The sequence below is a fragment of the Rhincodon typus genome, chromosome 30, assembly GCF_021869965.1.
Source record: "Rhincodon typus isolate 14 chromosome 30, sRhiTyp1.1, whole genome shotgun sequence".
In the NCBI taxonomy this organism is placed as follows: domain Eukaryota; kingdom Metazoa; phylum Chordata; class Chondrichthyes; order Orectolobiformes; family Rhincodontidae; genus Rhincodon; species Rhincodon typus.
The window spans coordinates 34,341,790-34,363,562 of record NC_063361.1 but is presented as its reverse complement, the minus strand read 5'-3'; the positions used below and the strand labels follow the sequence as shown (position 1 = coordinate 34,363,562).

The 21,773-nt window shown below is 39.6% G+C and overlaps 1 protein-coding gene across 7 annotated transcripts in view; it reads left to right on the top strand.

Moving 5' to 3' along the window:
* LOC109914038 (transformer-2 protein homolog alpha-like) overlaps positions 1-20,831 on the top strand; it is a 25,086-nt gene extending 4,255 nt beyond the window's left edge. The window contains exons 2-10 of one of the 7 annotated variants that reach the window (XM_048614475.1): positions 4,434-4,708; positions 4,987-5,138; positions 7,202-7,380; positions 8,399-8,561; positions 11,546-11,734; positions 18,531-18,646; positions 18,748-18,816; positions 20,224-20,285; positions 20,372-20,831. In XM_048614475.1, coding sequence (XP_048470432.1) covers positions 7,256-7,380; positions 8,399-8,561; positions 11,546-11,734; positions 18,531-18,646; positions 18,748-18,816; positions 20,224-20,285; positions 20,372-20,382 — 735 coding nt within the window. In that variant the 5' untranslated portion in view covers positions 4,434-4,708; positions 4,987-5,138; positions 7,202-7,255 and the 3' untranslated portion in view covers positions 20,383-20,831. Of the gene's footprint in view, positions 1-4,433; positions 4,709-4,986; positions 5,139-7,201; positions 7,441-8,398; positions 8,562-11,545; positions 11,735-18,530; positions 18,647-18,747; positions 18,817-20,223; positions 20,297-20,371 lie in introns of those variants that run through there. The other 6 variants (XM_048614472.1, XM_048614473.1, XM_048614474.1 and 3 more) reach the window with 6 other exon arrangements.
* The last annotated feature ends 942 nt before the right edge of the window (positions 20,832-21,773 follow it).

The following is a 21,773-nucleotide window of genomic DNA, read 5'->3' as shown; positions in this document are numbered from 1 at the left end:
TTCCTGCCCTTCTGATGCTGCTTGGCCTGCTGTGTTCATCCAGCTCTACACCTTGTTGTTTTAATGTTAGTTCCAGTTTTAGGCATTTGGGAGGCATCTCCTGAACTCCGATTGTCTCAGGAAGCTGTTATAGGATAATCTGTTGATTATCACACTTGGAGAGGTTGTGTTGGCCTTGAAGCAATGCAGCAAGAATATAATGGCTCCAGGGCTCAAATTTTGAAAAGCAATTACATAAATCAGTTCTTAAATTCTCTGAAATATAGGGTACAAGGTGATTTCATTCAAATTTTAAGATTTTTAAAGGAATTGATCGAGTTCATAGCAAGAAATCTTTTTTGCTAAGAGTCTAGGATAAGTGAATGTAACCTTGAAATGAATATCACACTATTCAAGAGACCATCAGAAACATTTTCAAAAAAAGTGTAAAACATTCTCCCATAAGCAGTAAATACATACATCCCATTAATTAATAATTTGAAATCCAAGTTGGATAAATTGTTTGTAGCCAAGGGTAGTACGGGACGTGAAGTCAAAGCAATTAAGATACAGATGAACCTTAATCTTCGAACAACAGTCCTCTGTCAGACTGATCTACTTCTGTTCCTGTCTTAATGCATTTTGATTTATTTAACATTGGGAGTGGAAAGGCAATACCTGTGACTGAGGCAGTGGTGAATAGAAATTATTATCGAAACGCAGAGCCCTTTGAAATTGAGAAAGACCAGTTGATGTAATCACCATCCTGTTAAATGATTTTGGCATGGTTTCATAGTCCTGAATGTCTACTCTGTATATTAACTCTTCTTGCATTGTTTTAGGTTTTACTTCTGGACTGTACCAATGAATTATAAAAAAGAATATAAAAGTTTGTTCTAAAGATAACCAATTGAATAGCAGTCTTCTAAAGCCCTCATTTATTGAGATCCTGTAATGTGTGAATGCTAAGATTGATACACTAACAAAAATGCTAATCAAGAACACTGGTCAAATCTTGAACGCTTTACCCTTTGTCAAGAAACAGTTTGGGATTAACCAGTTCTTTATACCTAAGAATTATGCTCCTAAATTTTTCTTAAAGGAGCTAGTTCATTTATTCCACTAAATCAGGGGCCTCACTGAGTGAACTAATTAACTTTCGCCAATTGTCTGAAGTCTGAACAAACTCATAGACTGACAGTTGGTTATTCAGAGTAAAATAATAACTTGTGCTTAAACATAAACATTATGTACATATAAAGTTGACAAAGGAGAGGTTTCAAAGACAGTTATATCACAGTAAATCAACATTAACCGCTTTCTGATTAGAAGGTTGATTAGTGCTTGAGTTTGATAGAAATTAGAGAAAGGTATTTAGGTTTAGACTTATTAGCTGGCAAAGTTTAAAGCATTAAATAACTGGTCTAATGAATAGGTCATAAGGTCTACTTGTGCTTACAATCTCACTGAGCTATAGCTCAGAAGTGGTAACCATTTTTTATGGGAAGGTAGTGTTAGCCTCTTGAGCAAAGTTAATCATGAACCCCAATATTTAGAGTGACCACCTGTCTCTTCTGGATCCTCTGCTCCTGGACAAATTCACTGGTGCTGGTAGCTGTTTCTTGCTTTTGTTGTAGTTTAACTTGAAACTTGGATGTCTTGGTGGAATGTGATTGTATCTAGCTGACAAACAACTTAATATTTAACCTTCCTGTAATCTTTCTCTATTGGAGATGCTGTTTTGGATTTTACAGATGGCATTCTGCATATACCAGGCAGAGAACCTTTGCACCTACCACAAAGAACTTGAGCTAAACTAATAATGACCTGTAGTGTCAAAACACTAGCCTTGCTTGCAAAGAAATCTCCATTCTATGAATCAGTGATATTTCTTAAAGTTCAGTCCTCTGGTGTTAATTACCTCACAGATAGTAGGAACTGCAGATGCTGGAGAATCAGAGACAACAAGGTGCAGGGCTGGATGAACACAGCAGGCCAAGCAGCATCATAGGAGCAGAAAGGCTGACGTTTCAGGCCTAGACCCTTCATCAGAAAAGGGGGAGGGGAAGGGAGTTCTGAAATAAATAGGGAGAGAGTGGGAGGCGGATAGAAGATGGATAGAGGAGAGGATAGGTGGAGAGGAAACAAACAGGTCGAAGAGGTGGGGATGGAGCCAGTAAAGGTGAGTGTAGTTGGGGAGTTAGGAAGGTGATAGGTCAGTCCAGGGAGGACGGACAGGTCAAGGGGGCGGGATGAGGTTGGTCCGTAGGAGATGGGGGTGCGGCTTGAGGTGGGAGGAAGAACAGGTTAGGGAGGCAGGGACGAGCTGGACTGGTTTTGGGATGCGGTAGGGGGAGAGGAGATTTTGAAACTTGTGAAATCCACATTGATACCATTGGGCTGCAGGGTTTCCCCCATACCTCCTCCCTCACCCCCATCCCAGGCCCCAAGAAGACTTTCCACATCAAGCAGATGTTCACCTGCACATCTGCCAATGTGGTATACTGCATCCGCTGTACCCGGTGTGGCATCCTCTACATCGGGGAAACCAAGCGGAGACTCGGGGACCGCTTTGCAGAACACCTACGCTCGGTTCGCAATAAACAACTGCACCGCCCAGTCGCGAACCATTTCAACTGCGCCCCCCCCCCCCCCCTTCCTCAGACGACATGTCCATCCTGGGCCTCCTGCAGTGCCACAACGATGCCACCCGAAGGTTGCAGGAACAGCAACTCATATTCCGCTTGGGAACCCTGCAGCCCAATGGTATCAATGTGGATTTCACAAGTTTCAAAATCTCCCCTCCCCCTACCGCATCCCAAAACCAGTCCAGCTCGTCCCTGCCTCCCTAACCTGTTCTTCCTCCCACCTCAAGCCGCACCTCCATCTCCTACCGACCAACCTCATCCCGCCCCCTTGACCTGTCCGTCCTCCCTGGACTGACCTATCACCTTCCTAACTCCCCACCTACACTCACCTTTACTGGCTCCATCCCCGCCTCTTCGACCTGTTTGTTTCCTCTCCACCTATCCTCTCCTCCATCCATCTTCTATCCGCCTCCCACTCTCTCCCTATTTATTTCAGAACCCCCTTCCCCTCCCCCTTTTCTGATGAAGGGTCTAGGCCCGAAACGTCAGCCTTTCTGCTCCTATGATGCTGCTTGGCCTGCTGTGTTCATCCAGCCCTGCACCTTGTCTTAATTACCTCACAGCCTTGTTAACCTCTAAAGCAAAAAACACCAGAATCTAAAAGTGCCAGATCATTCATTCAATGATACACCTCCACCCCCAAACGTTTTGAGTCTTGTCTAGCAAAAGGATTAAATATGGGTTCAAAAGAGGCATCTTTATTGCACCACACCCATTTTAGCATAAGCTGTTTTCATCCTAGAATCACTGATTATTAACCTTTTTGAGAACACTCGCATGATTCTTAGAATTTCTCCTACAGTTGCAAGACTGATTTAGTACCACTGTTTCTAGTTGATCAATTCAGAACTGCTGTCCTAATCCTAAAGTGTCCTATTTTATGTTATCCATGTTTTAGTTTATGAGAAATTGTAGCAACACTAAGAATTGTGATTGTATTAAAATCCTGACCATTCCAGAATAATGAATCCTTGGGACTTGTGATACAGCATAATACAGAAAAAGAATGCTGATTTCAATATAGTCCCCTACGCTGCCTTTGGTTCCCAATCAGTTTGTGTATGTAATGGGAAGTAAAAGCTGGTTCATTCCAACGTATTGTTTGATGGTTTTTTCCCTGTGCTCATTAGGATCGAGGCATGGATGTTAGTACAGGGAAATAAAAGTTTTCTCATAGTCATTTAGACAGCTTTTACTTTACAACCATAGCATTGTTGCGGAATGGTTAGCTTTGTCCTTAGTGAAATTATAATGTACATGGGAGTCACAGTCAAGTTTGACTTCAGTGTTAAACAGTGCTACAGTTGTAGTGTAAATGCAGTCTTGGCCTCAGTAAGTGTTGGAATTAATTTCATAAGAGCCCTTAAAGCAATAGAAGGAGGCTGTTAACACAGCTGGATGTTGAATTTAATCCTACTATCAAGTTAAAGGATAGCATGATCGTCATGGTACCCACTCTTAATGTATTCTGGATATTAAAACCTGTGGAAATAAAGTGGATGACCTGTATGGTTCTTTTAATTTTTTGTTGCAGATTTGCTTAAAAAGTTTGCCGCACAGTTTTTATTAAAGTAGCAAATTACTTCACTGGAGTGCTTATTTTATCATCTGAGCCAAAGGAACTTGCATACTATCCCTGATTTATTGAAAATAAGTAAAAGTTAATTTGTTTATCCTTAGCCCAATAGACAATTCAAAAACCAAAATCCCAAAATGGATGGAGCAAGTTTAATGGGAAATTAAGATTTACACGTTTTAATCTGAACCCATATACCTCATCATGCTGAATATTCTTTTTCCATTAAGGTTAATATACATGAAGAAGGTGGAATAATGGAAGATAATCAAGATAATGACTATACACACAAGTATTGCAGATCAGTCAAATAAATTTGAAGCTGAAATGAGAGCGAAGAATGGTCAGATAGAAGAGCATGCATGGTGTAAGGCATTAAGTGGTTTGAAGGTGAAGAATACTCGGTGTGAGAAAACTGAAAAATGAAGAATGAAGAAAAGAAAAAAGTAAAAGCAAGTGAAGTAAATTTAAAAGAAGGTGTCTGAAGAAAAGATACCTAGGCCAAGTAATGTATATAGTCTATTTGTGTCTGTATGCTACAGTTGTAGTATAAATTGCATGCTAAAATTAATAATCAGATGGATTTATAGACAAAAAATTGGTACAATATGATTTTAGGGAAATTTTAACGTTCTAGCTAGGTTAATTGGGGTTTGGTTTATTAGGGAGGTGGTTGAGGAGAAATTAAGTGTTGTAGTTGAGAATAAGATATTTGCCTGATTAGGTTGGAGTTGAAGTTTTTACATGTTTTTTGTTTGCTAATGAAATGTTCCAATGCTTTAGAATGGGAGGTCAACATCAAGATCACGGAGCAGGAGTACAGCTGAACGTGCCAAGTCCAGAAGTCGATCTGAGTCGCGTTCTATATCAAGGGCATCAAACCTGTCAGGATCACAAACATCATTCTCTAGATCTCGTTCAAGGTCCAGGTCGCGGTGAGTGAAAGTGCTATAGAAGAACTTGTATATCTTTTAAGTATGTATACTGAAAATGTCTGAAAATTTATAGTGTGAAGTTTACATTCTTATTAGAATTTGCATGTCTTTTAATTTTGTCTGTCATCTATCTAGACGTGATGTTAAGCCTTTTTTTTGCTACTGACCTTGTAAATGGCAAAATCTATAGCAAGCTGACTACTGAACAGGACAAACGGACTAGAGATTAAGGCAGCTCCTGAGATTGAAATTGGCAAACGGGGGATGTGGTATTCTGCAAGGAATTTTTTTTTGACACTGATTCATGTGTGGAATGAACTTCCACAGGAAGCAGTGGATGCTGGTACAGTTATAATGTTTAAAAGACACTTTAGATAAGTACATGCATAAGAAATGTTGAGGGAAATGGGCCAAGCACAAGTGGCAGGGCTAGTTTAGTTTGGGCTTATGGTTGGCATGCTCTGGTTGGACTGAAGGGTCTGTTTCCATACTGTATGTCTCTGCTGGTGGGACAGCTATGCATAATTCAAATATACTATTTGAACTCAAATTGAACTACAACTTCATAATTTCTGGGTGGCTTCAAATAACCGGGTAATGTAGATCAGTCTTACCCAGCTCCTTTCTTCCTCTTCCGTCTAACAAAAGAATGTGTTCTCGACAAAATAGTGTTCAAGGTAGTAGATAAAAGACAGGAAGTAGGAGAAAGGCCCTGAGCCTGATCTCCTACGTCAGCTACACCAACCCACACTTTGCACAAATCCCTAGCTTTCCTTAGTACATAAAAATGTGTCTAACCTACAACTTGAATATATTGTTGAGTATCTGTGGTAGAGAATGTCAAAAATATTGAATTCCTTTAGGTGACAATTACTTATCCAAGCCCAAGGGTGAGCAGCCTCACGCTAAGATTTTAAACAAGCTGTTGACTCCCCAGCCATGGGAAACATCATACCAGCGTCTCCCTGTTCAAGCCTTTTAAGAATTTTGTATGCTTCAGTGAGGTTTGTCTATTCTGCCATTCATTTGAGCTGAGGCTGGAACATAAACTTTGATCTGTGAGTGAATGCTACTGTCACCAATTTCCTCCATGCAAGTTTATTCTCATTAAAATAAGTTAATTAAGAATTTAAATGTTTAATTTAAATCAATCAGTCACTTTCTTACATCCTTGATTTTACATTCGGGTGATATTTTTAATGCTTCAAACACTGATTAGCTCTTTCCCATGCCATTCTTTAGGAAGTATTAACTTTGCATTGGTCTGTCTGGTTGTCCTTCCAATATCTATTTCTGATTGCTGACATTCAACATGTGAACCTGAAATGAGTCCCATAGGATATACCAGCCTGACGCTGACCTCGAGTCATGCAAACTAGCTTTCTCCTTCCTGATCAAAGCCTGGGGACGATTGTTGCACTCTTACTGTTCCATCTAATTTGGCTCATACAAAAACTTTCTGGCATTAAAGAAAAACTGTTTTTAATCAGTTTAAAACCACCAACCTTGTCAACAACTCCTTTCCAAGCCTTTCCTTTGATAACTTGATTAAAAACAGCTTTTGCTTTAAACCTGTATTAAACTGTTTTCATTGCAGTATGAATTTTGATTCAAACTTAGTCATGTAGCAAATGCCTCCTGTTTAGGAACAGTATGACTATCTGTAGCTCCCAGAATACTAATTCACTGTACCCTGTCTTGCACAAACATTACATATTTTAATAAATAAAACTCCACAGAAATAGCCCCAACCAGTCCGTGATTGTGTTCCATTTGAGCCCTCATCTGTCTTTCCTTACTAATTGGCTTAAGATGAGGTCAGATTGACAGCAGGGCCTCATTTGACGAAGTATGGTATTGAGAAGCCATAGCAAAACTGGAATCAGTGAGAATCATTGGGAAAACCCTCCACTGTTTGGAGTCATACCTGGCAGGTAGGAAGATGATTGTGGTTGTTGGTCAGTCATCTCACTCCAGGGCAACTCTGCAGGAGTGGCCTCGGGTACTGTCCTAGGCCCAGTCAACTTCAGCTGCTTTATCATTAACCTTTCCTGTATCATAAGGTCAGAACTGGGGATGTTCACCGAAGATTGTCTGCTGTTCAGCACCATCTCTTGATGAAGCAGTCTATGTTCAAATGCAACAAGACCTGGGACAATATCCAAGCTTGGGCTGACAAGTGGCAGGAAACATTCAGCTCCATAAATGCAAGGCAATGTCCATCTCAAAGAAGATCCTGCAGGTTATTATTGAGAAACTCAACTGCGCACTCTCTCTACAAATTCATTGTCTACAAGAGCAGGTCAGAGGCTAGGAATATAACAGAAACCACACCCCCACCCAAATTCCTGAAAGCCTATCTACCATCTACAAGGCACATGATAGGAGCATGATGGAATATTCCCCACTGGCCTGGTTGAGTGAAGCTCCAACAGCATTCTAGCTTGACATCAATCTAAGACAAAACAGCCCACTTGATCAGCACCATAGCCACAAACAACCACTCCCTCCACCATTAGCAGCAGTGAGTACTATCTACAAAATGCACTGCAGAAATTTTGCCAAAGATCCCTAGACTGCACCTTCAAAACCCATGACCACTTCCATCTAAAAGGACTTGAGCACAATATATGGGAGCACCACTATCTGCAAGTTCCCCTCTGAGCCACTTGCTGTCCTAACTTAGAAATATATTGGCTGTTCCTTCATTTTGCAGGGTGAAAATCCTGGAATTCCCTTGACAGCATTATTCATGTACCTACTGTATACTGCAGTGGTTCAAGGCAGCTTACCACCACCTTCTCAAGGGCATCTAGATAGGGCAATAAATGCTGGTCAGACGAGTATGCCCAAATAAAACCTCTTGCTGTCTGGTCTAAGCTTCCCATTAAATGCTTCTGTACTATTTGCCTAAATTGCTGTCTGGTGATAAGTAGTACATTCTCTCAACTTGGTATATTCCTTGCTCAGTGCTGTGTTACTTAGATTTATGCTGTAAGCTAATGAGGGAAACTGTCAAGCCCCTCATTCAAATTTAGTCACTAGCTGTCTGAGGAAATAAGTTTAATTTGAGATCTACTGTTTGCATGTAAAGTAAGAATTGCATTAATACCCTGTCTTGCTCAGCCTTGTGTTACTTTAATGCACTGTATAGCTAATGCACTATCTTAAGTGTAGTTGCTGCTGTAATGTAGGAAATAAAGGTTATTCCATTATAAAAGCACCTCTAATAGAATTGTCTACTTGTATTATTTTAACAGGTCATGCTCTCGACGTCGGTCCAAGTACTATTCTCGATCCAGATCTCACACACGGTCATACAGGAGGAGGCACAGGAGCCGATCCTACTCCCCTGTCTACAGACGGCGGCGAAGCAACAGCCACTCTCCCATATCGAGAAGGCGACGTCATATTGGAAATAGGGTCAGTGTATGTTATTACTGTTTTTAATGATCAGTTCCTGTGAAGTTTAAATTGCAAGAAAGTTGCAGTTTTGAAAGTCATTTCTCAACCAATAATCATGGATCTTGCAAGTGCTGCATCATTGCCTTTTGGCAGCGCAATTGTACAGAGTACGGGAACGGGTTACAACAATATATTGAAGTAGATTAGCAGTTCAAGATCTCATTTAACTGCAGTCCTAACTATATAGTTTGGATCTCCGTCAGAACAAAAGGTAAATTCATTAGTTTACCTATCAATCAGTCTATCTTGAGCAAGCTGTAGAAGAAAATGTGGTCCTACATTGCACTTATTCCTTAACACTCTACTTGTATCTTAATGCATTTCCTAAAAACGTAAGTATGACTTTAGTACTGTGGAGCCACGACCAGAAATAAGGCTGTATACTAAGTGACCAGTTAGTGCCATGAAAGATTTGGCAGGAAATTTAAATGTTTTTCATTTAGCTTTTTACAAGACCTTTGACTTGATTCAATTTGCTTAGTGCTTTTTCACTTTGAGTCTTCCAAATGATTGTTTTGCTCTTATTTGGTTTTCCTGCATTTTTGAAAAACCAGTTCGCACCATGTGTATTTTCTGACCTCCTGTCAACTGTCTTTCAATGCTGGTTGAGCACAGGCTACTGATGGGTGCACAGAGAAGCTGAATTGAGAAGGAGGAGGAAGAGGTCACACAGAATTGTGATTCAAAATCCAAATTTGTAGCAAGGATTGTGCATTGCCTTCCAAAGCCCCTAAAACAGGATTACTGGAACTAATGTTGTGATGCCCTTATCTTAGACCACTTGAATAATGTGGCAAATGCTCACGGGTGTCTGATGGTAGAACGTTGCTCCAGCAAGCACAATTCCTTACAGGAGTGGTAAAAATTTCACAAAACTGTGAAAGAGGGAATCCCTTGCATTTTCTGTAGTGTTATAGAGCAGAGACCTAGGGGTTCAGATACGTAATTCTTTGAAATTTGTGCCACAGGTAGACAGGGTGGTTAAGAAAGCATTTAGCACACTTGCCTTCATTGGACCTTTTGACTATAGGAATTGGGATGTCATGTTGAGCTTGTACAAGACGTTGGTCTCTTACAGAGTACTGTGTGCAGTTATATGAAGATTATTATGAAGATGGAGTGGATTCAGAAAAGATTTGCCAGAATATTGCTAGGAATGGAGGGTTTGAGTGATAAAAATAGATTGGATAGGCTGAAACGATTTTCGCTGGAGAGTTGGAGATTAAGGGGTGACCTTTGAGGTTTATAAAATCAATAGGGGCATAGACAAGGACAACAAAAGTTGTTGTTTTTTCCCCAAAAGTGGGGGGGTTCAAAACTAGGAGCTATATTTTTAAGGTGAGAGGTGCAAGATTTGAAAAGGACATATGGGGCAACTTTTTTACATAGTGGAATGAATTGCCAGAGGAAGTGGTGGATGCAGGTACAGTTACAACATTTAAAAGACAACTTGGATGAAATCATGAATAAGAAAAGTTTGGAAGGATATGGGCCAAGTGGAACTAGTTTAGTTTGGGAACGTGGCCGTTGTGGACCAGTGGACCAAAGGGTCTGTTTCCACGCTGTATACTCTGACCCTATTATACAGTTATGCAGATAGACATTCAACAGCCATAGGTTTGTCAAGCTCCTTCTCGTGCCTTTATTTTCTCTGCTTTGTTGATCAAAATTATTGCTCATGAATAAAATTAATGTGGTTTAAATAATTTTAAAAGCAATTTCTGAAAAGAAACATAATTATAAGGGTTAACAAGGTGTAGAGCTGGATGAACACAGCAGGCCAAGCAGCATCAGAGGAGTAGGAAAGCTGACGTTTCGGGGCTTCTTCAGAAATGGGGGAGGGGAAGGGGATTCTGAAATAGAGAGGGGAGCGGAGGCGAATGGAAGATTGATAAAGGAGCAGATAGGTGGAGAGGAGACTGACAGGTCAAGGAGGCGGGTATGGAACCAGTAAAGGTGTGTATTTGGGGAGTTAGGGTGGGGATTGGTCAGTTCAGGGAAGAGTGACAGGTCAAGGAGGCGGGGGTGGGGGTGGGTGTTGAGGTGGGAGGAATGGATAGGTGGGAGAAAGGACAGACAGGTTAGGGAGGCGGGGACGAGCTGGCCTGGTTTTGGGATGTGGTTGGGGGTGGGGAGATTTTGAAGCTTGTGAAGTCCACATTGCTACCATTGGGCTGCAGGGTTCCCAAGCGAAATAGGAGGTACTGTTCCTGCAACCTTCGAGTGGCATCGTTGTGGCACTGGAGGAGGCCCAGGGTGGACATGTTGTCCAAGGAGTGGGAGGTGGCGTTGAAGTGGTTGGCACCTGGGAGGTGCAGTCGTTTGTCGCGAACTGAGTGTAGGTGTTCCACAAAGCGGTCTCCAGGCCTCCGGAGGAACCTATCTGCTCCTTTATCCATCTTCCATCCGCCTCCACTCCCCCTCTATTTATTTCAGAATCCCCTTCCCCTTCCCCCATTTCCGAAGGGTCCAGACCCAAAACGTCAGCTTTCCTGCTCCTCTGCTGCTTGGCCTGCTGTGTTCATCCAGCTCTACACCCCGTTATGTCAGATTCTCCAGCATTGGCAGTTCCTACTATCTCATAATTATAAGGGTGTTTTGATATAATGGAAAACAAACTGAAACCCAGGTGGAAGGGGCTTTATCTGTTAATTTTACCTCTGCGTTCAGTGATACTGATTATTTTTGGGTCAGGTATCTGAATGTTAATCTGCCAAATTGCAGACAAAACCAAAAGTCAGTGAGGCTTATTGTTCTAAACATTGGCTTATAGCTGAAAGAAGAAATGAATATCTCCAAACAAGTATACATTCCATTAACCACAGTTCCAGGTACATTTGCAGAGAGGTAGCATTCTATATTTTAAATATTAATGTCATTATTGTCCCATGAAATGAACTCTGAAAATTGTAATTGATCTATTGTTTTGGTTTCTTTTCTAGAGTAATCCAAACCCTAATAATTGCTTAGGCGTGTTTGGCCTGAGCTTGTACACCACCGAACGGGAACTACGTGAAGTATTTTCGCGATATGGACCCCTTGCTGGAATAAATGTTGTCTATGATCAACGGACAGGAAGATCGAGAGGATTTGCATTTGTCTACTTTGAAAATGTCGAAGACTCAAAAGAAGTATGTTTGAATAACAGTATGTGTACCCAATTAGGGAAAATCTAAGCTTTTTTTCTGTAACCACTGTTCAGTCAGAAATAACAAATTCTTGCTTTGCTGACAATCCAAACTGACATGTAATTTCTGTCCTAAGTGAAGTCATATCAGAAAGTTTAAAATGTTGCCTTTCCCTAGGTTTTGCCACGAATGGGATAGTTAAATCTAGTACACAACTGATAACTTTGCAAAAGCAATAAATATCAGATCTATTGCTACAATTTGTTTACGACCTCAAGGTAAACCAACTTGTATATTTAACTACTAGTCAAAACTTCCTTTTCCTGTTGTGCTGCTTTCCATGAATTTAAAACAGGATAACATCAAGTAACTGGCCCTCTAGTGTATGGAAACCTTGCTGTGAAGGAGATTATTTGGTAGCAGAACTATTTAAGAACAGAACATTTTAAGTATTCCATTTTTTTTCAACCTTTGCTCAAGGCATTAGTGTTGCTTGAGGTACAGTTCCACTGGTTACTACTGTTCTTGACCCAAGTGACTTCTCCCTTCATGTCTTAAATCAACAAGGTTTTAGTTGGGTTGTAAAGTGTGCCACACCTGAACCTCAGTGGAACGCTACTGGCTAGCCTGAGTCCCTAAGCAATGCTCCCTATAATTCGAGTCCACTGGCACTGCGCAGTTCTTTTTAAGGTAGGTGCACAGCTGTGTATGCACGCATTTTAAAGTGAACATTGTTGTGTGCAGCCTATTTTGTGTGCTACTTAGTATGGTAGATTGTTGTGTGGCCATACACTCATCCAGCTTAATGGAAAGAATGACCTTCAGGCTAACTATAGTGGTTCTGTCTATGTGACAGAAGTGACCTTGATGAAGTGATGTTAGTTTCAATGGTAGTATCAGTAACTTTTGTTTGTTGATACAAATCTAGGTGGAAAAGTAAGCTATGGGAAGGACACAGGCTGCAAAGAGGTTAAATGGGCAGTGAGGTGGATAGTAGATTATAATGTAGGGAAGGGTGAGGTTATTCACTTGGGTTGTAATATGACAGATTTTTTACAAAACTTCTGTGATGTTCAAAGAGACTTGACTTACTCATGCAAAGTATGAAGAAAATTGGCATGCAGCTACAGCAAGTAGTTAGGAAGATGAGGAATTAAGCCTTTCTTTAACCTTTTATGTGTTCATAGACTTCTGGGTTCCCTTTTGAATTAACCACTAATCTATTGTCTTTTTTCTTTGTCCTTTCTTCCTTTAGATCTTTTACCTACATTCTACAACATCCTAGTTCTCTATCAACAAATGTTCTGTCAGAATTTACAGCAGAAGACACAAATGTCATTCCTGAAGTAGACAATAAACTAAGAGTTAAAGTAGGAAGTTGAGATTAGTATCAGCAACAAAAGTGTGTTGTAGAAATTACAGACCAAAATTCAACAAATCTTTGGGATGTAGATCAGGTCCCAGAGTTCTGAATGTGTTAACCACAGTGATAGTGAATGCGATAGTTTTCTAAAATTCCTTCTTTCTAGGAATGGTCCCATCAAATTGGAAATTGGCAAACGTTACTATTTTTTCCAAGAAAAGAGTAAGAAAAATTGGAACTACAGACTAGTTAGCTTAATCATTGTTGGGAAAAGCTGGAATCTTCTATTAAGGTGACGGTTAGGTAAGGTAATCTTAACGCACTTAGAAAAGAATAGTATGACTAAAACAAGTCAATATAGTTTAACTAAAGGAAAATCCTCATTCAAAAACTTGAAGATTTTTGAGGTTGTAACGAGTGACAAAAAGGGAAATCAGATGTAATATGCTTAGATTTTCAAAGGGCATTCATTAGGGTGCTACAGAAGGTACATAGGCAAGATGAAGGTTCATGGAGTTGGGGATGATACAGTAGCATAGATGGAGAATTGGTTAGTGAACAAGTAGAGTGTGGGCCTGAAATATGCAAGATTCTAAAGGAGTGTCATGGGGCAGATGTGGTAGACATGGCACAATATCAGGCTAGGATGCAGATTGTTTAGGACTGAAGAAATTTCTTCACCTTAAGGTTTGTGAATCTTAGGAATTCTCTGATCCATAGGATTACGGAGTCTCTATCACTGAATGCATTTAAGGCTGGGATAGTCAAGGATGGGTTTCAGAATCATGGGATATGGTAAGTAACAGAAAAGAGATGTTGAAGGGCAAGATCAGCCATTATATTGAATGGCAAAGCGTGCTGAATGAGCTGTATGGTCTACTTTTTTAAATTTCTGGTGTTAACCATGCAATTGTATTTAGCCTCCTTTTATCTTATTTTGACTTCTGTGCCTTTAGTCAATCAAGAAGTTCTGGATTTGGCTGCTCCTTTCTACCTTTTTGGGAATGTCTCAAAAATAGGAAAAAGTGGAAATGCGGAGCATTGGTAGGAAAATCTGAATTGCAGTCTGTTGTAAATGGAGAGAGGCTGGGAAGTTTTCAACTTCAAAGGGACTTGAATGTCTTTGTTAACGTATTACTGAAAGTTGCATGTAGGTAAGCAATTAAGGCAATGGCATGTTGGCCTTATTATAAAAGGGATTGAGTATAGAAGTAAAGATGTCTCTAATTTATAGAGAATCTGCGAGTCCATGCTTGGAGTATAGTGGGTAATTTTGGTCTCCTTGCTTAAGGAAAGAGATACTTTGCTATAGAATGCAATAAAGATTAATTGAATTCTTTTTGGATGGAGCGATTGCTTTTGAGGAAAGATTAAATATACTGTGCCTATATTATTGATTTTAGAAAAGAGGGGTAATCACATTTGAAAGTGCAAAGTTCTTCTAGGGATCAACAGGGGTGAATGTAGGAAGGATGCTTCCCTGACTGGGGGATTATAGAACGGGGGATGCAGTCTCAGTAGCGGGTAGACCATTTCAGATTAAGATGAGAAGCTTCTTTTCTGGATGATAGATCAATAGGGCTGTGGAAGCTCTGGTATGTTCAAGCTTGAAACAGATTTCTACAAAAAGCAAGAAGGAATACTAGGGTAGTGCAGGAAAATTATGTTGAAGTTGAAGTACGGCACCATCTCATTGAATGGAGGCATGGGCTTGAAGGGCTGAAGACTTACTATTCTTTCTCATGTTTAATTATGTCTATTCTGTAACCACATCTCTCCAAAGGCCTCCATTGTTAATTAGTTTTGTTCACTGATTTTCGATTCCAAGGTTGGCCCTTGACCAGTGAAGACTTCTTACACTTGGACAATGTATTTTTTGATTAATGTCCTAAAACTGATAGTACAATCACTTCCCCAAATGTTCTCCCATCCAAACATTCCATTTGTCCCACTTTATTCACCAGGGCTAGATCTGACAGTTTCCTGAATCATTGGGCTTGAAACACAATAATCCAAGAAGTTATTTTGTATGCAGATTTCCTGTGTGCTCTTCACATTGTTACTTTTGGCAGTTTATATTAGGATAATTGAAGACTGTCTCGCTACTCTGTAGTTCTCTCATCTTCCCATAATTTGCAAGTTTGCCGCACTAAGTGGCCCCCACAATTTGGTGAGCAATTATATATATCAAACAGGTGCTCTGTTCCTTAATTTAAACCACAACTGTGTTTGACCCATCAACTACATTAGTGATGTTTGTCCTCTAGTGCTATGATTGTTTCATGGAGCAATGCTGCCAATCCCCCTCTCCCTTTTCTTACCTTTTCAAATCCTTGCAGTCAGGGATAATAAGCCAGGTCTGTTTTACGTGGGATGTTATAAATGGCAAAATTATTAGCACTGCCTAAATGTGCCCAGATACACTAAGGGACATGCATTTAAGTTCAGGGGGGAAAGCTCAAAGGAGACGTGAGGGGCAAGTTTTTTTAACCAAGTGATGGGAGTCTGGAATGTGCTGCCAGGTGTGATGGTGGAGGCAGATTCAATAGGGATGTTTAAGGAATTTTTAGATAAGCAATATGCAAGGAATGGAGGGATATAGACCAAAAGCAGGCAGAAGGGATTAGTTTAATTTGGCATCCTGTTTGACATCATAGGCCGACGAGCCCATTCCTGTGCTGTACTGTTCTATGTTCTACATGTTTACTGTTGAGTCAGTCCCTCAAATTAAGTCACGTTGAAACTCATTAAAAGGTGAATTTAAAATGCTGTATGATTTTTGAACAGTTTAATTAAGTAAAAATTTTCCAGCAGTGCACTCTTCCTGACCTAGGTGAGGAAGCCCTATAAGGTTGGTTTGTTTTACCGTTGGGTTCAGTGCTGCAAAGATGCTAAATGTGGGTAGCAAGTTGGGTGTGCGTAATGTACAACAGAACAGTCGAATCAGAGTAAGTACATATTGTGTCCAACCTTTTTGAAACACTGAACACCAATTAATAAGCTTTTTTCTTCGCAAAGACGAAGCCGAGAACTAGTTGTATTGGTCGTACCAGGCTCTACTGAATATTACCGGCCTTCTCAAACAGGGAGGCCTGAAAATGGAATAAAGTGCAAAAATTTATCCATCGCGCAGAAGTATATGTTTAATCCTGTCGTATTAATAGAACGGCCTGGAATATACTTCCCATTTAAGCAAAAACAAACTTGCAAAGGGGTTGTATAAAGAATTTGAAATTGATGCGATTGGCCCAAGCTTTTAAATATTTGTCGCGACCGTTGCAAATCTGGGTACACGTGATCTCCGGGGCGCGAGTTTGATTGGATGAAGAGTCGCCTGGATTGTTGCAAAGTGGAGCTTGCTGATTGGACAGCGTGGCTGAATTTTATTTGTTAACGGTGCGCGTGCAGCTCTTTGTAACTATTCCAGATCGCGGCAGATCCTTGGGATGAGGTGACAATGCTCGCCCTCTAGAGAGGACAAACAGCAAAGCACTGGCCGAGCATCTTACAATAGCTAGATATCTGTTGCACATGTTGAGTGTCGATGATTAAGTTTTGCTGTAAGGTGTTGTCCAGTTCACCTCGAGTCTTCGTGCTTTAAATTTCACATTAGAGCAGCAGTTGGTTTTCTAAGCCCCTAAACAAGCTTGGAGTTTTTAAATACAAATTGCACCTAGAGTTGGTGGTTTGTTTGGGGTGGAGAAGGGTGAAGCGCGGCAATTTGCACTTCTGCATTAGTGCGTAACTAATTTGCTGAGATTGTCAGCCTTCTTTATGAACTGGATAAAGATGAGTCGTTATCAAGCGAAGACTGAGGAAAGGAACAAGCGGAAACCGAGAAGCAAGTAACAGGCCATGTGGTCTGATAGAGAAAACATTGAAAGGCGAGTTTTGCTTTTTTAAAAAAATGTGGATCTGAAAAGGATTCATAAAATTACGTATATAGCAGGTCTTTATGATTAGGGACAAACAGGTGTTTTAAGATTTTGGTAGATTCATTTATAAATGTCAACATATTTTGGGGAAAATAATAGATCGAGATAGTTGATGTCAGTAGATGGGAATATCCACGTTAAAAAAATGTTTATTTTCGTGTTATCTGTAACTTTGGAACATTGTGATGTAGTTGGCAACATTTTCAGCATTTCCGTATTTTTGAAACAAGTGTGGATAGACTGCTAAACTGTTTCATTCCGGCTGATGGAATTCGAGGCTTCCACATTGAATCAGAAGAATACATTTAGATCACTGGGTAATTCCCTATAAATGCGAGACCAACGTTTTTTAAAGTACAAATTCACATTATTAAACCTTCCAATCCAGCAGATAAAATATGAAATTCCACATTGTGCTTGGCCTGCTGTACTGTTTATTTTGCATAATTTGAAATTGCTTATATTTTGGGAGTAGAGGTAAACTTCCATGATAAGCCTTTTTTTAGTAACGTACGAAGTGGAATTTGAAACTCCAGCCTGGTTTACATTGATCTGTAATGATGTGTAAACAATAAACTTTTCAAGTTCCTGATTGCATTTTAAATTCCCCCTCTTCTTTCTCCCCCCCCCCCCCCGTTCATTTTTATTGGAAAGAACAATCTGGTTTAATTAAACTGTTTCTTGGCTTTTCACTTTGAGTAGATAAATGACCTTATTCTTAAATTCCCATTTTGTGAAGCCACTTGTAAAATCCCTTTGCATTAATATCGCTCAACAAATGTTATATTTTTCAATTGGACTGTAATTGAAACTGAAGTAGTCTGCTTTGTGTAGAAAAAATATTATTTGGGCTTGTAGCTCGCAAGTTTGTTAGCATGCTAAAGCCAAATTGTTAGTATAACTTTGCCCCTTACCTGTGTGTTTTAAACATCTTGTTTCTTGTTCATTCTAACTGAATAGTGTTTAATAATATATTAGCACAGATCAGTTTCAGTTACAATAGCATCCTGTTTATGCTACCACATGAAGCTGCAATTCTGACAAGATAATTTGCCTGAGAAGGGTCTAGGCCCGAAACGTCAGCCTTCCTGCTCCTCTGATGCTGCTTGGCCTGCTGTGTTCATCCAGCTCTACACCTTGTTATCTAAGATAATTTGCCTGTTTGGAATATTAGAATAATTTAAAAGTAGTGATTCCACACACTAAAAATTTTGAATCAACTGCAGATAAATGTGCAAATTGGCCAGCTTCAGCATTTTTAATTGAATGTGACAGCAGTTAAGCTAGGCCATGTAGACATCAATTTCAGGTATTAGGGAAAGTATTCACATGCAGGCTTCTTTCTAATTGTGTTGCTGCATAAGCACATCATAACCTAAAGCTCAAGTCAAATTACCTTTTATTGGAAGTTATAAATATTTCATTTAGTTGCTGGAATTTACACTTGTTGCAAGCCACAAGCATAAAGAATGGCACAATCAGTCGTGTTTTTTACCTTCAGGCAAAAGAACGTGCTAATGGGATGGAACTTGATGGCCGACGCATTAGGGTAGATTATTCCATTACAAAAAGACCCCACACTCCAACTCCAGGGATCTACATGGGCAGGCCAACAACGTGAGTTCAGTTTTTCATCAAATCTTATTTTTTTGCACATTACTTTTCTTTTATAGCATTATTGAATTGGGCATGTGCCCCCATTTTTTGACATTTTTCAGCAGTGTTGGTTCTTCTCATTACAATGACTATTACAGTGACCGATATGATGACCGGGATTACAGCTACAGGTAATGCTGGATTCATATTGGATTTGCTTTATTCATAGATATTACCACAAACGTAACTTGAATTCCCTTTCTAAGTTGATTTTCTTGCCTCCTTCAAAAACCATCTGAAACCTGTCTCTTTGCTCGTACCTTTGACAACAGTCTCCCAACCCATCTAATTAACTGTATCCTAGTACCCAACAATTTATCTACATCAAAGATCGAATTGAAAGTGCTCTATATATGCACATTCAAACAAATATTAATTTGAAGGGAATGTGTGAATTGGATTGCTAGATTGTCCAACTGACAACTTTGACTTCTCCAATGTCTAGACTGTAATTCTCGTGCTATTCTGCCCAGTCTTCTATCCTCCATTCTCAGCAAATCACAGCTTATTCTAAACTCTGCTATTCATATCTTGTCCTGTGCTGCAATTCGGCTTCCTGTCCTTTCGCTTTGTACCATTCTTTAAACTGCCCTTAAAGCTAACTCTTTGATCAAGCTTTTAGACATCTGGCCAATTACCTGTTTCTATGATTTGAACAAATTTAGGTTAATGTTCTTGTAAAGTACTTTTTTAAAACATTTGCCGCACTGTATATACTATAGAAATTGTCACTGACCTGTATTTATTCTTGATCTGCAATATTGCCAACTTTAAGTTTTCATACTTCATGGCGCTGTCTTCCTTAGCTTTGAAATTCTGCTGGAACACTCCATTTTTCCAGATTTGACTCCGTTTTCCTCTTTGCCCCATCTTGAGAAGCAATGCCTTTGGCTATGAGGCTGCACAGTCCAGAAATTCCAATCCTGCAAATTCTTCTGTTTCCTTTTAAAAACATAATATAACAGCTCCTTTATCAATATTCTATGACCCCCCCATTTCTTTCTTTGGGTCGGTTGCTGCTTTTGTTTATGTTCCAGTAGACTCCATGAGCCTTGATCTGCATTAAAAGCAAGTATCTTATAAATGCAAGTTGAAGTTAATCATGGTGGCTTATTCTTCCAAACGAGCTTCAATACAACATAATACCATGTACGTTGATTTTAACCTTGTGATAGTTAAATGAACTCCTGGCTGCATGTTAAGTTATGCATGCAAACCTTCACACTCCTTTGCACTATTTTAACTTGGAAATAAGTACTTACCTGCAATCAAATCAGGGCTGTGGATGTTTTTTGTAGTTGAATTACCCTGTATGAGGGAAAGAGAAACAGTCACAAACATACCATTAAAGAGTATTTTAGGACAGTTGTGTTGTCACTATGCAGCAATTAATGAATATCTTTAAATTTTGAGCTAAAATGGATGTGGGTAGTTTCATTTGAAGCTTTGGTGTTTGGTATGCAGTCAGATTATGTGCTGATCATAGTTAAATTCCTGGCTGTATTCTGGATTTCTTATTATGCTTTCATCTTTCCTAGGAGACGTTCCCCTTCACCCTATTACAGAAGATACAGATCTCGATCTCGTTCTTACACACCCCGTAAGTATTGAGACTTATGTTTTCCTTCCTGCCATGGATTTTTTTAAATCTGCAGATTTTGATCTGATGTTATTGTCTTTTTGCAGGTCGCTACTGATGGCACTTACCAAGTATTTCCTACCTGTTTAAAATGGATGGGAACCTTTTCAAACCTACAGGGAGTTTTTTTAAAACTGAAATGAGAATTATTGGGCATTGTAGTGCTTTTTTAAAAACATTTTTAATTATTTTAAGCAAAGCCCTATAATCAGAAGTAGTCTCTCATTTTAAGATTTAGTTTTCTGATGCCTCACTAAATTGTTTTGCTGTCATGGTGAGCGGGAGTCTGTCTTTTTAATGGGAGACCTACAGCAGTATTGTTGCATTAAATGTTATTGCAGTCATATAATTTCTGGTACATATGTACTTATTACTTTGGGATATTAAGCAAGGTGTCATGACTTTATGTGCACACTGTTTGATTTTGCATACTTTATAAGGAAAGATTCAGTTGTAAAGCTGCTTTGTGGGAAGTGATGACATGCAATAAATGTCTTAGACACAGAATATATGACCTGATTTCCTTATGCCGAATAGGCAGCTGTGGTGTTGCAGTTTGCTGAAAGTGCCAGTATGGCTTTTTTTGATGAACCTGTCTTGTGATCTTTGTCTATAAACTGAAAACACCGAATGGTACAATGGACAGAATGGGGAGGAGTTATCATTTCTTACTGTGCTGAAATATTTTGTGCAAATTTCAAAAGTATAACCCAAAAAGTCAGGCTGCACCTCCCCAACCCTCCTTCAGTCTCTAGTTTTTGTCCAAGAGTAGCTGAGTGCCTTAGACCGAGAAGGTCCCAGAGTAAGTACCTTCATTTCTTTTTAGTTAGTAGATTTAAGCTGGGGTGAAAATTTAAATAACCCTTAGTGTTACTAAGTTAAAGGTGGCGGGGTAATGGGATGGGAAATTTGCCAAAGACTTTCCTCCCATCTGTCCAGCATCCTCAGCTGGAGTCTTCCTGGTGTTGAGTAGGTTAAGAGTGAAAGGAACTGGAATTACATGAATTTGTAACAGCCCACGTGTCAATGGCAACCTATCAAAACATTGGTTAATCTGTCATGGAGAAGGAAAGAATTAGCAAGAACTAAGTAATGGAACTGCATGATTAAATGATTTCATGTATGTTGGAAAAGAATTGGAAAATCCAGTTGGAAAATTGTAAGAATCAAATGTTTTTGAGGCAGATGATTAGATGGAGACTTAAGGGTATAAAATAAAAATTTGAGGCTACGACTTGGTTTGCTTGAAGATATTTTAAAATATTTAAAAGGTTCTATAGATTAACTGTTAAGATTATTCCACTTTTGGAAGGATCCAAAATTCGAGGTCTCATTCATAAATCCAAGGAAGGAATTATGAAGAAGCTTAGCTAGAGTGGATAAAATGTGAAACTTGCTACTACAGAGCAGTTGAATGATCAGCTAGAGTACTTTTTGAAAGGAAGCTAG